The following is an 18,545-nucleotide window of genomic DNA, read 5'->3' on the forward strand; positions in this document are numbered from 1 at the left end:
TCTGGCTCCTAACCGTACTTAAAGCGGATGTGCCACTAAAAAACTATATTAAAAGCAAGCAGCTACAAATACTGCAGCTGCTGACTTTTAATATAAGGACACTTACCTGTCCTGGAGTCCAGCGGTGATCGCAGCAGATGACGAGCCGATCGCTCGTCACCCTGCTGCTCCCCCCTCCATCCACGGTGAGGGAACCAGGAAGTGAAGCGCTCCGGCTTCACTGCCCGGTTCCCTACGGCGCATGCGCGAGTCGCGCTGCGCCCGCCGATTGGCTCCCGCTGTGTGCTGGGAGCCGAGTGTTCCCAGCATACAACGGGGGGGCGACGGGAAGCGGAGGAAAAACCCGTCCTTTGCCCGTATCGTAGGGCCGGAAGTGGGTGCAGATACCTGTCTGTAGACAGGTATCTGCACCCCCCTCCCCCCTGAAAGGTGTCAAATGTGACACCGGAGGGGGGGAGGGTTCCGATCAGCGGGACTCCACTTTAGAGTGGAGATCCGCTTTAAGGCGAGAGCCCGAACCACTCCCTGCTGTAAAGACAGCAGAACCCTGTACACCACGTATGTACGAGGGTGCCATTTCATCTTCTCGCACACAGAGATGCAGGCCTTCCACGTATAATGGTAAATCCTACGTGAGATAGACTTCCGTGCACGCAGCACGGTAGAGACCACCGAGCCCAATAGGCCTCGGTCCTTCAGCCCCTGGCTCTCAACAGCCACTCCGCTAAAGCCGGTGGCTGTGAGACAGGGTGGAAGATCGAACCCTGTAACAGAAGATCAACTCCCAGGGGAAGACGCTAGGGGGCGTCTGCCACCAGACGCACCAGGTCCGCGTACCAGGAGCAGCGCGGCCAATCTGGGGTGATCAGGATTGTTCGAATCCCTTCGGCTTCCACTCTGCGCAACAGGCGAGGAAGAAGCTTCCGAGGAGGGAAGGTGTAAATTAGGCGATAGTGACCCCAAGGAGCCACCAATGCGCCTGACGCGTCCGCCTATGGGTCCTTAAACCTGGCCACAAGCCGTGGCACCTACCGATAGAGACGGGACGCTAGAAGGTCCACGTCCGGAGTGCCCCACTTTCGGCACAGACCTGCGGGTGGAGAGACCACTCTCCTTGGCCCAGTGTAGTTTGACTTAGGAGGTCGGCTAGCCAATTCCGTACTCCCGGAATGTACCCGGCCGATAGAGCCGGAACGGACCCTTCGGCCCACTGAAAGGATGTGCGCGACCCCCGTCGCTGCAACAGAACTCTGTGTGCCTCCCAGATGATCAACCTACGCCACGGCCGTGGCGTCATCGGACAGGATCCTGACCTGTCGGCCCTGTGGATCCAGGGACCACCTGGCAAGGCAAAGCTTGATTGCTCGGAGCTCCAGAACGTTGATCAGTAGGCAGGACTCCACCTGAGTCCAGTGCCCCTGGGCTAACTGGGTGCCCCAAGCACCCCTCCCCAACCAGAGAGGCTGGCATCCGTCGTGACCACTGTCCAGTGGCCTGCAGAAAAACGACTTTCCGGCCCGAAGCACCGGAAACGCCAGCCACCACACCAGGGGAGACATGATCAGATGACTCAATTGAATCTGGTAATCCAGAGATGACGGAAGCTAGTCCCATCGTGACAGCAATTCCCTCCGTAGTACCCTGGCGTGGAATTGGACATACGGAACCGCCTCGAAAGAGGCCACCAACGGACCCAGAACCTTCCTGCAGAATCGCAGAGATGACTGCTTCTGGGTCGGCAACTGCTGCACAGCAGATGGCAGAGTCTGAAGTTTTTCCGTTAGGAGAAAAACACTCCCGCCCGGCGGAATCCAGGACTAGTCCCAGGTATTCCAGTCCCTGAGACGGAATCAACCCTGATTTCAGGACAATCCAGAAACCAGCCGGACTCTCGGAGAGCCTGACACGCGATAGACATGGCTCCACCAATGCAGAGCTCGAAGAAGCTTGTAGGAGAATGTCGTCCAGACATCCCATGATAACAACCCCTGCTGTCACAGCCGGGCCAGTATCGGGACGAGCACCTTGGCAAAAACCCGCCGAAAAGGAAGGACACCAATTGAAAATGGTCCCCCCCGACTGCAAAGCACAGAATCTCCGGTGGTTTGAGGATATGCAGGTACACGTTCATGACATCCAAGGATGCCAGAAAATCCCCCTGATGGAGTGCCGCTATTACCAAGCGAATCGACACCACCTGAAAGTTTGCACCTTGACAAAACAAACAAGGGACTTGAGGCCCAGGATTGACCGGGCCCCATCCCCCGTGGGGACACAAACAGAATGGAGTAAAATTCCTGAGACCGTTCCAACGAGGGAACTGGCACAATCACTCCCCTGACCAGAATATCCTGGACAGCCCCTGACGGAGCGAACCGGAGGAGGCCAGAGGCCGGAGGGAAAAAAACTGTTTGGCAGACGAGAGAAACTCAATCTTGTACCCCAAGGAAACCACTTCGCAACCCCAATGGTCGGAGAGGAGAGACCTCCACCGAGCCACGAATGTGCGAAGCCAGTCTCCCACCCGAGACACGGGCGGGAGCAGACACGGGCGGGAGCAGACCTTCAGGCGGAAGCAGGTATGTCCGCAGACTTGTTAGGCATGCTGCCCCGCGGCGGGGGTTTAAGCACATTGTAGACCTACCCCCCCACCGCACAGGGTTGGCGAAAAAACGCTCGGAGGTAGTCAAGGAGGGTCCTTGCACATGGCGAGGTCCCTAGCCCTTCCCAGACTGTGGGAACAGCATGCGCTTACCACCCGTGGCATCCTCAATGATGCCATTCAGGGAAGTCCCAAAAGGACCGTTCACCCTTAAAGGCCATCACCAAGGCCTCCTTAGAGGACTAGTCCGCAGACCAGCTCTTCAGCCACACAAGGCGGCGCAGAACCACTGCATAGACGGAAGCCCCGGATCGTATCCATGGCCGCCTCGCAGAGAAATTTCTGACCCTGAACCGATTGTCCAGCCAGGTCCCTAGAGGACTCGGAAGCGTCCCCTTCTTCCAGCTCCTGCAGCAGGAGCTTCGCCCTTTCAGTCGGGGCCTGTGCCACCAGGGCCCCAGCCAGAGCCGGCCTCACCGCCGAACCCACCACTGCGAAAAGGGAGCGGGCCACGGCCTCCACTCTCCTATCAGCGGGATCCTGAAATGCAGGAGCCCCTTCACAGGCAACGTGGTGGCCCTGCTCAGTCTGGACACAGGGGGGGTCCACTGGCGGAGGAGAGACCTACTTTTTTTTATAAAGTCCCCCTCAAGGGGGTAACGGGTTGCAAAGTTTTTTGACAAACTTTTTGCGGTGCATCCCATTCCTCGTATAACATATTGTCCAAATAAGGAACACAAGGAAACACTTTAGTGGTGCGTGGCGGTCTGCGGAATCCAAAAGGTACTGACACGGCTGGTGTCTCCGCCACATCCTCAATTTTTAGAGTCTCACGCACCGCAGAAACAAGAGCTCCAACAAATTCCTTGCCAGCAACTGACTCTGCAGCAGAGTCATCCTCACTATCCATGTGGGTTAAGCCCGCAGCCTCTGATATAACAGAACCAGAAAACAGCAATTCTGCATCAGAGACATCCCCAGAAGCAGGCTCAGGGAGGGGGCGCCTTTTACCCCCCATCCGGACACTAGCTGCTTCAAACCTGGCAAGAAACCCAGGACAGCCAACATAACAGATGTGGCAGGGGAAAGGGCGTTAAGGGTTAACTCAGGCGTTGCTGGATAGGGAGACCTGGCTCAGGTTCCATAGTGTCAGTGCTGTGTCACCCACCCTGCAAAGCAGGACAAAAACCCCCACTGGTCACCTCCTTGCTGCTATTGCAGAGTATGGGGGCCCCTGGTACTCACCACCCCACCCAGCTGCAGAGAGAGCTGAAAACCTAAGGTGTGCTCTGATGTGCTGGCTGTGATGTGTCTGTCACCTCAGGGAAGAATCAGTGTTTCACAGCACTAAAACTGTCACAAGAGACCAGAGGCTGTGCTGTGTCTGTCACCTCAGGGAAGCCAAGATGGCCGCCGTCTGAGGTAAAAATCACCTCATATAACACAGCAGCACACAGCAGCACCCCCCAGAGTAACAACACAGTCCCCCAACAACACACGGGCCCTGGTGGTAATAAAGAAAACCCAGGAGGCCCCCCTTCACAGCCACCACCCAGTCAGGGGAAGGAGGGAGAGGAAGGGGAGAGAGGAAAGCAGGGCAGACCCTCGGTTGACCTCCCCAGGGAAAACACCAGCCAGACCACTTACTTGAGTAAGGGGCCACTACCTACCCGTCCTGCGACTACCCGGCTGGAGGTATCCCAGACAGAACCAACGTCCGTAAACGGCATGGCTGTCGGCCAGACACACTGTGACAAGGCCATAAAAGACCGGTCATATGTGTGCCCTAGAACCAAAGTCCCCCGGCCGCCCCTGGAGCAACGGGGCCTGTCGTGGACGTCCCAAAGCTGAGCTAAGGGCCGGCACACGCTCGATGGCCGAACATGGGGGGACTACGAGGACCCAGCCTGTCACCCAGTCGGCTGTTAATAGAAGAATCACAGGATTCAAAAATGCAGGAACAAAAAAATAAAAGCGAGAAAAATCGCCAGAAAAAACCTCCAGAGTGCAGGAACTCCAGAGAGCGCCTGACTCTCCTGTCGTTAGGCAGAAAAAGACTGAGGCTCCTAGAGCAGGGTGTGGGTTATGCCTGGGGGAGCCACGTCCCCTGGGAGGAGCAGCACGAAGGAAAGGTTTTAACACTTTAAGTGCTGTTAAATTCTGCCTAAACTCTCCTGGTAGGAAGAAGCATAACCCTAATGTCAAAGAAGGCTGTGTCCATCTATGAACGGAAGAGAAACCTACTTTCCTTCCGTCTGGCGGATCGGATCGGGTGAACACGGACATACGGTCTGTGTTCATCCGATTTTCCCCCCCCCATAGGGGGAGCGGAGAAAAGACAGGGCGGTCCCTGCACAGTGTGCGGGGACCACCCTGTCATCCGCCGGCTCAGCGGGGATCAACGGAGCGATCCCCGCTGAGCAAGCGAAGGTGCACGGGGCGGGTCATTACTGATCCGCCCAGTGTGAAAGAGGCCTAACCGTTTAAAAAAAAAAAAAAATGGGTTGCATTCAAGGCATGCTGGGATTGCCAACTGTCACACTGCTTGTGCTCTCAACCAAACTGTCAAACCATCAAATGGCTGGTGTCATAACTGATCACATGTGCAGCACCGTGGCAGTTGAAGAAACCTGCACGGTTTAGGAGATAGTTACCATATATGCTTGCGCCAACGTCATCGCTGCATGCGCATTGAAGAAAGGGTACGATCGTGCCGCTTCCAAAGGGCCTGCGCGGTAACCTTCCAGCCCTGGAAGGAAGAGGGGTGAATATGAACGTGTCCACCAGGAGGGACATCACAGGCTTCGTTTGCAGGCAAGTGCAACATAATGGGCTAGTATACTAGCCCAAATATGCTTTTACTTTGCAGGGGAAAATCGGGGGTTTACTTTCTCTTTGATCACTCCCATTAGGATCTGTGTCCAGCATTTACAAACTGGAGCTGAATGGTACTTTTAAAAGCTTACTGAAAGCTCTGCAAATGCTTTGTAAGGCTCCATTCACACTAATGCGTTTTTTGGTGCATTTTGCAGAAAAGCAGGGAAATTTTTTAACATGGATTCCTATGTTCACATCAATGCTTTTTTGTGCCTCTGCGTTTTTGGAAAGGGTCGGGGGACTTTTTTCCTGCAAAAAGCAGCGTTTTGCATGTAATAGAATTCAATGGACCCGCATCCAAAATGCAAGTACCGCGATTTTGCTGCGATTTGCGTATTTTTTTTTTTTTTTACCTGTTTATAGCTGGTTGTTAAAGCGGGAGTTCACCCATAAATGTTTTTTTAACCTTAGATGGATGCTCATTTAGTCTATGGGAATCGGCTAGTTGTTTTAAAATCCGAGCAGTACTTACCGTACTCCGCCACTTCCAGGTATGGGTCTTCGGGACTGGGCGTTCCTTCTTGATTGACAGTCTTCCGATGGTCGCATCCATCGCGTCACGAGTAGCCGAAAGAAGCCGAGCGTCGGTGCGGCTCTATACTGCGCACCGACGTTCGGCTACTTTCGGAAAATCGTGACGCGATGGATGCGACCGTCGGAAGACTGTCAATTAAGAAGGAACGCCCAGTCCCGAAGACCCATACCCGGAAGTGGCGGAGAAGATCGCCCTCTACAACGGTAAGTACTGCTCGGATTTTAAAACAACTAGCCGATTCCCATAGACTAAATGAGCATCCATCTAAGGGTAAAAATAGCAATTTACCAGTGAACCTCCACTTTAAAGGAAATGTAAAAAAATTAAAATTGATGGCAAAAAAAAAAAAACGCATGTCAAACGCAGCAAGCACTGAAAAAAGCACTGCAAAAACGCTCAAAAGCAACATGCATAGGTGTAAATCGAGCCTAAAAGCTTGGTGTTCACACTGCTCTTATACAAGCTGAAGTCCTTGTAAAACAACTCTTAATGATGACACTAAAATGACAAAAAAAACTGTTTTAAAAAAAACGTCATTTAAAATGATCGTGTGTGGGCTACACATCTTTTTCAGGTTCTGAAAAACGAAAAAAAAAAAATTCGAGCATGCTACATTTTTTAACGTCGTTTTAAACGATGTCGTTTTTCGGGTTGTAAACAATTTGGCCACGTGTGTGGGCTAAAACGACGTAAAAAACCTGCGCAAGCTCAGAAGCAAGTTATAAAACGGGAGCGCTCGTTCTGGTAAAACTACAGTTCATAATGGAGTAAGCACATTCATCACGCTGTAACAGACAGAAAAGCGCGAATCGTCTTTTACTTACAAGGAATCGGCTAAAGCAGCCCCAAGGGTGGCGTCATCCGCATGGAACTTCCCCTTTATAGTGCCGGCGTACGTGTTGTACGTCACCGCGCTTTGCTAGATCATTTTTTAAAAACAATGGTGTGTGTGGGCAACATCGTTTTTAATGAGGAAGTTGGGAAAACTTCGTTTTTTTTCATGCTGAAAAATTATCGTGTTAGCATCAGAGGTGACCGATTCATGACTCTTTTCTCCATTCATTCTATTTTTAATAAAGGGTCACGTACACAGGTGTATAATATTATTATTATTATTATTATTATTATTATATTATACAGGATTTATATAGCGCCAACAGTTTACGCAAGGCTCTTTACAATATAAAAGGGAGACAATACAGTTACAATACAATAAAATACAAGAGGATTAAGAGGGCCCTACTCGGAAGAGCTTACAATCTAATAGGATGGGTCAGGTGGTACAAAAGTTTGTAACTGTGGGGAATGAGCTGATGGAAGTGGTAAAAGATTAGTTGGAGCGGTGATGGGCTTCCCTGAAGAGGTGTGTTTTCAGGGGTCTGGTGCAGCTGTGCATAGTAACCTCTTTCAGGTTTTATTGTTAAAGAATAAGGTAACCTTTTGTAACATGTTTCTGTAGCAACGGCCCTCTCACCCCCGGTTCTCCCATTGTGACAGTGAGCGGGGATCTTTTCCTCCCACTTGCTGTCGCAATTGTTTTTTTAAATGCAGCCGCCGACCTGGCCTCGCCATTTATTCAGAGTTCTATAAATGGGAGAACTACAAGTACCAACGTCCTTTGCGTCTGTCGGCTTGTAGTTCTCAATCAACTACCAGGGCACTGTTGAGCGCTCTAGTAGTTCATTGTCCCTTCCTGTCGGTGTTTGCTGATCGCGGATGCAATGCTTTCCAGGCTCCTAGTAAAAAAAATAATGCAATTTTTTTTTTTTTACCTCCAAAAAGATACATGTATTAATTTTTCTTACACAAAGGTGAACCTATCCGTAACCTCTTGGGACCCGCGCTATAGTCAAATGACGGCTACAGCGCGGATCCCAAAATCCAAGTGGACGTCAATTGACGTCCGCCCCTTTGCGCGCTCCAGAGCACGCAGCGGGGAACTGCTGTGCTGGCCGTGTCCCTTGGACACAGCCAATCACAGATCGCATCAAACGGCCAATCAGAGTGGCCGTTTGCGACGCGATCTGTGCGGCCAATGAGAGATGATCTCTTATGTAAACATAGGAGATCATCTCTCATTGCCGTTTTACACAGAGACAGCGGTGCTGTCTCTGGAGAGGAGACCGATCTGTGTCCCTTGTCCATAGGGACATAGATCGGTCACCCCCCCCAGTCACCCCCCTTCCCCCACAGTTAGAACACTAATTAGGGTACACATTTAACCCCTTCCTCACCCCCTAGTGTTAACCCCTTCAATGCCAGTCACATTTATACTGTAATTAGTGCATATTTATAGCACTGATCGCAGTATAAATGTGAATGGCGCCAAAAATGTGTCAAAAGTGTCCGATGTGTCCGCCATAACGTCGCAGTCCCAATAAAAATCGCAGATCGCCGCCATTTCTAGTAAAAAAAAAAAATAATTCTGTCCCCTATTTTGTAGGCGCTATAACTTTTGCGCAAACCAGTCGCTTATTGCGATTTTTTTTTTTTTTTTTTTTACCAAAAATATGTAGAAGAATATGTATCGGCCTAAACTGAGAAAAAAAAAATTGTTTTTGTTTTTTTAAATTGGGATATTTATTATAGCAACAAGTAAAAAATATTGTATTTTTTTTCAAAATTGTCGCTCTTTTTTTGTTTATAGCGCAAAAAATAAAAACCGCGCAGGCGATCAAATACCACCAAAAGAAAGCTCTATTTGTGGGGGAAAAAGGACGTCAATTTTGTTTGGGAGCCACGTCGCACGACCGCACAATTGTCAGTTAAAGCGACGCAGTGCCGAAAGCTGAAATTTCACCTGGGCAGGAGGAGGGTATATGTGCCCAGTAAGCAAGTGGTTAACCACTTAAGGACCAGCTCACGTGGATATACATCGATAGAATGGCACAGACAGGCAAATCAATGTATATTTACATCACTTTAAATTTGCCGCCGTGCGCCTGCCGCAAGCTCTGTGACCGCTCCTCGCCGGTGTCCCGCGATCGGGTCACAGAGCTGCAGAACGGGGAGAAGACAGTGTAAACAAGGCATCTCCCCGTTCTGCAGAGTGACACAGACTCTGATCGTATGCTCCCTCTCATCCTCCCTAATAGTTAGAATGACTCCCTAGGACACACTTAATCCCTTCCCCGCCCCCCTGGAGTTAACCCCTTCACTGCCAGTCACATTTACACAGTAATCCATGCATTTTTATAGCACTGATCACTGTATAAATGTGGTCCCCAAATGGCACCAAAAGTGGCCGATTAAAAATTGCTGATCGCTAGTAAAAAAAATGCCATTAAACTACCCCCTATTTTGTAGATGCTATAACTTTTGCGCAAACCAATCAATATACGCTTATTGCAATTTATTTATTTATTTATTTTTTCAAAAAATATGTAGACTACATATTGGCCTAAACTGAGGAAAAAAAATGATTTTTTTAATATTTTTTTGGGGGATATTTATTTTGGCAAAAAGTGAAAAATATTGCTTTTTTTTTTTTTTTCAAAATTGTCACTCTATTTTTGTTTATAGCGGGGGGGGGGGGGGACGCAGAGGTAATCAAATACCAACAAAAGACAGCTTGATTTGCAGGAAAAAAAGGACGTCAATTTTGTTTGGGAGCCACGTCGCACGACCGCGCAATTGTCAGTTAAAGCGATGCAGTGCCAAATCCCAAAAAGTGCTCTGGTCATTTGGAAGCCATATGGTCTGGGGCTTAAGTCTTAAGTGTTACTTTAATAGTTAATCAGCCCCCCCACAGTGCCCACAGCTGATCTGTATACCACGGTTACATCATAAATTGCACATTTTTTCCAGTGCTGTGATCTGGCTATCTCTGAGAACAAATAACTGTTCTCTCCAGCATAAGACACAATTGAGCATGTGCAGGTCGGCTAGGCAGTGCAGGAGGGGAGGATCTGTGCATACAGGATCAAACAGCCTTTTTACACATTCTAGAGGGTTAACCCCTTACGGTTCCACAGTGACAGACAGATTTTACTGTTGTGGGTTTAGTAACACTTTAACCACTTGCCGTCGCCGCACCGTCATTATACGTCCACAAGGTGGCTCTCCTAGGCGAGACCACGTAAATGGACGTCCTACCTCTTAGCCGCCACTAGGGGCGCACGCGCGCCGCCGGAGGCGCGCGCGCTCCCCCCGCTCGCCCCCGACTCCCGTGCGTGTGCCCGGCGGGCGCGACCGCCGCCGGGCACACGCGATCGCTCGGTACAGAGCGGGGAACGGGAGCTGTGTGTGTAAACACACAGCTCTCGTTCCTGTCAGCAGGGGAAATGCTGATTTTCTGTTCATACAATGTATGAACAGAAAATCAGTGTTTCCCCTAGTGAGGCCCCCCCCCCCCCCCCCACAGTAAGAACACACCCAGGCATACTTAACCCCTTCCCCGCCCCCTAGTGTTAACCCCTTCACTGCCAGTGGCATTTTTATAGTAATCTAATGCATTTTTATAGCACTGATCGCTATAAAAATGCCAATGGTCCCAAAAATGTGTCAAAAATGTCCGAAGTGTCCGCCATAATGTCGCAATACCGAAAAAAAAATCGCTGATCGCCGCCATTACTAGTAAAAAAAATATTAATAAAAATGCCATAAAAATACCCCCTATTTTGTAAACGCTATAACTTTTGCGCAAACCAATCAATAAACGCTTATTGCGATTTTTTTTACGAAAAATATGTAGAAGAATACGTATCGGCCTAAACTGAGGAAAAAAAAATGTTTTTTTATATATTTTTGGGGGATATTTATTACAGCAAAAAGTAAAAAATATTCATTTTTTTCAAAATTGTCGCTCTATTTTTGTTTATAGCGCAAAAAATAAAAACCGCAGAGGTGATCAAATACCACCAAAAGAAAGCTCTATTTGTGGGAAAAAAAGGACGCCAATTTTGTTTGGGAGCCACGTCGCACGACCGCGCAATTGTCTGTTAAAGCGACGCAGTCCCGAATCGCAAAAAGTACTCTGGTCTTTGGGCAGCAATATGGTCCGGGGGGTAAGTGGTTAAATTGAACAAGCTGAATTTAGTAGCTGATTAGTTACTATGCACAGCTACACCAGATTCTGTGTGCACCACTTTTAGTAAATCGCTCCCACTGTGTACTGCTTAGAGATGAAATTTAAATATCAACAATGTGTAACCAGTGTAGTACCGCTCAATAGTGTGTAACCCGCGGTGGCCAGTGGGGTTTGTGTACAGAAGTGAATGTTTGCACAGGCATTACATGTATACACATGTGGATTATACAGAAATTCCAGCCTTGGACACGGCTTTGTTTCAGCCTTGGACATGGACAGATCCCGCTCTGCTCTGTGGGCAACCAGGTATAAACAGAGCTGTCCATTCACACCCAACTACCCTCCAATCTTATCCACCTAGACCAGTGTTTCTCAACTCCTCTCCTCAGGACCCACTAACGGGCCAGATTTTAAAGCGGAGTTACACCCTAAAAACTAACTTTTTATGAACAGCTTTGCTTTTAATATATGGCTGTTACTAGGCAGATTTCGTCATCTGCCAAGTTCCTAGTCCGCGGTGGTAGAACTTCCTGTCCTAAGACCCCATTGTCTCTGGGCATTATTGTGCTTAAAAATCGCGTTATTTCCATACAGGAAATGATGCGATCTATGTTGTCATAACAACGGGGCGGGACGTTCCTCCGTCGCCGCCCGTTGTCATGTCAACAATCCGAACTAACGACGCTACGAGCGAGACCGAGAAGTGCATGCACCTCTCTCGTAAAATACAGGAAGCAACATGAACTGGGCTTCATAATGCCCACAGCTATAATGGAAAAGGCCACAAGATCCCTGAGATATCGGGTACGTTTTTGCGATCCAGGGTAAATCCGATTGCCTCTCGGGGGATCAGGAAGGAATTTTTTCCCCTGCTGTAGCAAATTGGATCATGCTCTGCTGGGGTTTTTTGCCTTCCTCTGCATCAACTGTGGGTATGGAGTTGGGTGTATGGGATTGTACTGTGTTTGTTTTTTATTTTGTTTATTTTTTTTTTTTGTGGTTGAACTGGATGGACTTGTGTCTTTTTTCAACCTGACTAACTATGTAACTGTTTATGTACCGATCGTGCTTTATTATTATGTTTTAATGAATATTCATAATAATGTAATTGAGATTGCAAAAAAAAATAATAAAAATGTATGCCCGGAACCCCCCGCTTTAAGTATCACCTTGGGGAGATGCAGACTAGAATACTGCAATCGCTGAGCAGCAAATGATATCACCTGTAATGTATTTCAGTTATCTTGCAAACCTGGCCTGTTAGTGGGTCCTGAGGACAGGAGTTGAGAATCTCTGCATTAGATAGAGAACGGATCCCCGTCTGCTTTTTTTATTATTTTGCAGACTGGATCAAACCGGAGGTAGGTGGGTGTAAACGTAGTTCATGTACACCTGCTTGTCAATAGGGCTGTCTGATCAGGTCGGCCTAAATAAAAATTGACAGGAAGACCTGTTCGGACCCTTCCTGGAAAAGGGGCCTTAGGAGGATTTTTTACAGAGGATTCCTTTTCTTATGTTGTACTTGTTTTCTAGGTATGACAACCACAGAGACGCTCTGTTAAAAGGAGGTGTTGATGGAGAATATCAAGACGATAGTCTAGACCTCGTTCAGTACTTCACTGTGACCTGCTACTCCGGATATGGCGATGATGAGAAGGTAACTAGTCCTTGGTTTTGTCTGACATATGTGAAAGCTTTGGGCCAACCTGGGCTGTCCATATCTGCTGGTAGTGGGCACCTCAAGCTTTTCCTCTGTTGTAGAGCATCAAAGGAACCCAGGTCGCTCTGCTATGAGGCAAGTGACAAGTTTCAGTGCAACCTGCTCCTGCCGTTTGTGCTTTGCTATTGGCCCATCATTAAATTAACCGCTTAACGACCGCCGCATGTATATGTACGTCCACAGAATGGCACGTACAGGCATATGGGCGTACATGTACGTCCCCGCCTTTCCGCGGGTCGGGGGTTCAATCGGGACCCCCCCCGGTACATGCGACGGTTGGAAATCGTCGGGGAGCAAACCGGGACTAGGGCGCGGCTATTAGTTTCTAGCCTCCCCGGAGCTGAAGAACGGGGAGAGCCGTATGTAAACACGGCTTCCCCGTGCTTCACTGTGGCGGCTGCATCGATCGTGTCATCCCTTTTATAGGGAGACTCGATCGATGACGTCAGACCTACAGCCACACCCCCCTACAGTTGTAAACACACACTAGATGAAGCATAACTCCTTCATCGCCCCCTTGTGGTTAACACCCAAACTGCAACTGTCATTTTCACAATAAAGAATGCAATTTAAATGCATTTTTCTCTTTCGTTCATAGACGGACACAGCCTTCATTGACCTTAGGGTTATGCTTCTTCCTACCAGGAGATTTAGGCAGAATTCTACAGCACTTAAGGTGTTAAAAACTTTCCTTCATGCCGCTCCTCCCAGGGGGCGTGGCTCCCCCAGGCATAACCCACACCCTGCTTTAGCAGCCTCAGTTTGTTTTCTGCCTAACGACAGGAGGTCAAGGCTCTCTCTGGAGTTCCTGGACTCTGGAGTTTTTTTCTGGCGATTTTTCTCGCTTTTTTATTGTTTTGTTCCTGCATTTTGAATCCTGTGATTCTTCTATCAACAGCCGACTGGGTGACAGGCTGGGTCCTCGACTCTTGTAGTCCCCCCATGTTCGGCCTTCGAGCGTGTGCCGGCCCTCAGCTCAGCTTTGGGACGTCCACGACAGGCCCCATTGCTCCAGGGGCGGCCGGGGAACTTCGGTTCTAGGGCACACATATGACCGGTCTCTATGGCTTTGTCACAGTGTGTCTGGCCGACAGCCATGCCGTTTACGGACGTTGGTTCTGTCTGGGATACCTCCAGCCGGGTAGTCGCAGGACAGGTAAGTAGTGGCCCCTTACTCAGGTAAGTGGTCTGGCTGGTGGTTTCCCTGGGGAGGTCGACTGAGGGTCCGTCCTGCTTTCCTCTCTCCCCTTCCTCTCCCTCCTTCCCCTGACTGGGTAGTGGCTGTGAAGGGGGGCCTCCTGGGTTTTCTTTGTTACCACCGGAGCCCGTGTGTTGTTAGGGGGACTGTGTTGTTACTCTGGGGGGTGCTGCTGTGTTCTATGAGGTAATTTTTACCTCAGACAGCGGCCATCTTGGAAATCTCCTTGGTAACGCTGTGATTCTTTTCTGAGGTGACAAAGCACAGCCAGTGCTGCTGTGTTCTATGAGGTAATTTTTACCTCAGACAGCGGCCGTCTTGGAAATCTCCTTGGTAACGCTGTGATTCTTTTCTAAATGTGACAGACAAAGCACAGCCAGTGCTGCTGTGTTCTATGAGGTAATTTTTACCTCAGATGGTGGCCATCTTGGAAATCTCCTTGGTAACGATGTGATTCTTCCCTGAGATGACTCATCACAGCCTCTGGTCTCTTTTACCAGTTTTTAGTGCTGTGAAACGCTGTGAATCTTCCATGAGGTGAAGACACATTATAACAAGCACATCAGAGCACACCTGAGGTTTTTCAGCTCCCTCTGCAGCTGGGTGGGGTGGTGAATACCGGGGGCCCCCATGCTCTGCAATAGCAGCAAGGAGGTGACCAGTGGGGTTTTTTTTGTCCTGCCTTGCAGGGTGGGTGACTCAGCGCTGACACTATGGAACTCAAGCTATGCCTGAGTTAACCCTTAATGCCCCTTCCCCTGCCACATCTGTTATGTTGGCTGTACTGGGTTTCTTGCCAGTTTTGAAGCAGCTGGTGCCCGGATGGGGGGTAAAAAAGCGCCCCCTCCCTGAGCCTGCTTCTGGGGATGACACAGAATCGCTGTTTTTTTCTGGTTCTGTTATGTCAGAGGCTGCGGGTTTAACCCTTATGGATAGTGAGGATGACTCTGCTGCAGTCAGTTGCTGGCAAGAATTTGTTGGAGCTCTTGTTTCTGCGGTGCGTGAGACTCTAAAAATTGAGGATGTGGCGGAGACACCTCCGTGTCAGTACCAGCAGACTACCACGCACCGCTGAAGTGTTTCCTTGTGTTCCTTATTTGGACAATATGTTATACAAGGAATGGGATGCACCGCAAAAAGTTTGTCAAAAAACTTTGCAACCTGTTACCCCCTTGAGGGGGGCTTTAAAAAAAAAAAAAAAAAAGTAGGTCTCTCCTCCGCCAGTGGACCCAGACTGCGCATGGCCACCACGTTGCCTGTGGAAGGGGCTCCTGCATTTCAGGATCCCGCTGATAGGAGAGTGGAGGCCGTGGCCCGCTCCCTATTCACGGTGGTGGGTTCGGCGGTGAGGCCGGCTCTGGCCGGGGCCCTGGTCAGGCCCCGACTTAAAGGGCGAAGCTCCTGCTGCAGGAGCTGGAAGAAGGACCTCTAAGGTGGCCTTGGTGATGGCCGTTAAGGGTGAACGGTCCTTTTGGGTCTTCCCTGACTGGCATCATTGAGGATGCCACGGGTGGTAAGCGCATGCTGTTCCCACAGTCTGGGAAGGGCTAGGGATCTCGCCCTGTACAAGGACCCTCCTTGCCTACCTCCGAGCGTTTTTTCGCTCGCCCTGTGCGGTGGGGGTAGGTCTACATGGTGCTTGAATCCCCGCTGCGGGGTAGCAGCGCACCTGATACCGCATGCCTAACAAGTCTGCGGACATACCTGCTTCCGCCTGAAGGTCTGCTCCCGCCCGTGTCTCGGGTGGGAGACTGGCTTCGCATTGCGAAGTGTTTTCCTTGGGGTACAAGATTGAGTTTCTCTCTTGTCTGCCAAACTGTTTTTTTCCCTCCGGCTTCTGGCCTCCTCCGGTTCGCCGGTTGACTCCGTCGGGGGCTGTCCAGGATCTTCTGGTCAGGGGAGTGATTGTGCCAGTTCCCTCGTTGGAACGGTCTCTGGGTTTTACTCCATTCTGTTTGTGTCCCCACGGAGGTGGGGCCCGGTCGATCCTGGGCCTCAAGTCCCTCGTTTTGTTTTGTCAAGGTGGTGTCGATTCGCTTGGTAATAGCGGCACTTCATCAGGGGGATTTTCTGGCATCCTTGGATGTCATGAACGTGTACCTGCATATCCTCAAACCACCGGAGATTCTGTGCTTTGCGGTCGGGGGGGGCCATTTTCAATGGTGTCCTTCCCATTCAGCGGGTTTTCGCCAAGGTGCTCATCCCGATACTGGCCCGGCTGTGACAGCGGGGGTTTGTTATCATGGGATGTCTGGACGACATTCTCCTACGAGCTTCTTCGAGCTCTGCATTGGTAGAGCCGTGCCTATCACGTGTCAGGCTCTCCGAGTGTTCGGCTGGTTTCATGGATTGTCCTGAAATCAGGGTTGATTCCGTCTCAGGGATACCTGGGACTGGTCCTGGATTCCTCCGGGGCGGGAGTGTTTTTCTCCTAGCGGAAAAACTTCAGACTCTGCTATCTGCTGTGCAGCAGTTGCCGACCCAGAAGCGGTCATCTCTGCGATTCTGCAGGAAGGTTCTGGGTCAGTTGGTAGCCTCTTTCGAGGCGGTTCCGTATGCCCAATTCCACGCCAGGGTACTACGGAGGGAACTGCTGTCATGATGGGACTAGCTTCCGTCATCTCTGGATTACCAGATTCAGTTTAGTCATCTGATCATGTCTCCCCTGGTGTGGTGGCTGGCGTTTCCGGTGCTTCGGGCCGGAAAGTCTTTTTTCTGCAGGCCACTGGACAGTGGTCACGACGGATGCCAGCCTCTCCGGTTGGGGACGGGCGCTTGGGGCACCCAGTCAGCCCAGGGGCACTAGACTCAGGTGGAGTCCTGCTTACTGATCAACATTCTGGAGCTCAGAGCAATCAAGCTTTGCCTTGCCAGGTGGTCCCTGGATCTACAGGCCTGACCGGTCAGGATCCTGTCCGATAACACCACGTCCGTGGCGTAGGTTGATCATCAGGGAGGCACACAGAGTTCTGTTGCAGCGACGGGGGTCGCGCGCATCCTTTCGGTGGGCCAAAGGGTCCGTTCCGGCTCTATCGGCTGGGTACATTCCGGGAATACGGAATTGGCTAGCCGACTACCTAAGTCGCACTGCACTGGGCCAAGGAGAGTGGTCTCTCCACCCGCAGGTGTTTCGGGGTCTGTGCCGAAAGTGGGGCACTCCGGACGTGGACCTTCTAGCGTCCCGTCTCTATCGGTAGGTGCCACGGTTCGTGGCCAGGTTTAAGGACCCGTGGGCGGACGCGTCAGGCGCGTTGGTGGCTCCTTGGGGTCGCTGTCGCCTACTTTACACCTTCCCTCCTCGGAAGCTTCTTCCTCGCCTGCTGCGCAGAGTAGAAGCTGTAGGGATTCTATCGGTCCTGATTGCCCCAGATTGGCAGCGTCGCTTCTGGTACGCGGACCAGGTGCGTCTGCTGGCAGACGCCCTCTAGCGTCTTCCCCTGGGAATTGATTTTCTGTTACAGGGTCCGATCTTCCACCCTGTTTCACAGCCACCGGCCTTAGCGGCGTGGCTGTTGAGAGCCAGGGGCTTAAGGACCGAGGCCTATTGGGCTTGGTGGTCTCTACCGTGCTGCCTGCACGGAAGTCTACCTCACGTAGGTTTTTTCCTCATACATGGAAGGCCTACTTCTCTGTGTGTGGGGAGATGAACTGGCACTCTCGTACATGTGTTGTGTACAGGATTCTGCTGTCTTTGCAGCAGGGAGTGGTTCAGGCTCTCGCCTTACGTACGGTTAGGAGCCAGATTCTGCTCCGGCTGTTTTTACTTGCAGCGACCCTTGGCATCGCACTCCTGGGTGCGTGCGTTGGGTCAGGGGGTCTGGCAGGTGGCCCCTCCGGTGCGCCCTCCATTACCCCCATGGGACTTGAATTTAGTCCTTTCAGTGCTTCAGGATGCTCCCTTTGAGGACATTCGGGAGGTTTTTTGTTTATTGTCACAAAAGGTGATTTTATTTCTGGTAGCAATTACCTCGATCAGACGGGTGTCTGTCTGTTCTGGCGGCCTTGTCTTGCAAGGCTCCCTGCTTGGTCATCCGTAAGGATGAGGTGGTGCTGCGGCCGCAGCCGTTTTTTCTCCCTAAGGTCGTTTCGGCCTTTCACTTGGATGTGGACATTGTTCTTCCATCCTTATGTCCTCAGCCGAAGAACCCGAAGGAGGCCTCTTTACATTCTCTGGATGTGGTTCGGGCCCTTCGAGTTTACTTGTCGGCGACAGCTCCGTTCCGGAAGTCGGACTCGCTGTTCGTGTCTGTGTCCGGTCCCAGTAAGGGCCTGGCAGTCTCGTCGGCCACCATTTCCAGGTGGATCCGACAGGTTGTGCTTCAGGCCTATGCCCTGAAGGGCGGGCGCCCCCCTTTCGGGTCATGGCGCATTCGACCAGGGCGATCGGGGCCTCTTGGGCTTTCCGACACCAAGCCTCTGTGTTACAGGTGTGTAAGGCTGCGACCTGGTCGTCGGTCCACGCTTTTTCAAAGTTTTATATGGTGGGTGTGAGTGCATCTTCTGATGCCTCCTTCGGCCGCAGGGTGTTACAGGCGGCAGTTTAAGGTTGGAGTTCCTCCGTTGAGTAACTCCGGTTTTTGTTTG

General features: G+C 50.7%; 1 protein-coding gene across 2 annotated transcripts in view; it reads left to right on the forward strand.

Moving 5' to 3' along the window:
* DNAJC21 (DnaJ heat shock protein family (Hsp40) member C21) overlaps positions 1-18,545 on the forward strand; it is a 69,507-nt gene that overhangs the window by 11,125 nt on the left and 39,837 nt on the right. For both annotated transcript variants that reach the window (XM_040338233.1, XM_040338225.1), the window contains exon 3: positions 12,577-12,700. In XM_040338233.1, the coding sequence (XP_040194167.1) occupies positions 12,577-12,700 (124 nt within the window). The remainder of the gene's footprint in view (positions 1-12,576; positions 12,701-18,545) is intronic.

Source organism: Rana temporaria, chromosome 1 (assembly GCF_905171775.1).
Source record: "Rana temporaria chromosome 1, aRanTem1.1, whole genome shotgun sequence".
Classification (NCBI taxonomy): domain Eukaryota; kingdom Metazoa; phylum Chordata; class Amphibia; order Anura; family Ranidae; genus Rana; species Rana temporaria.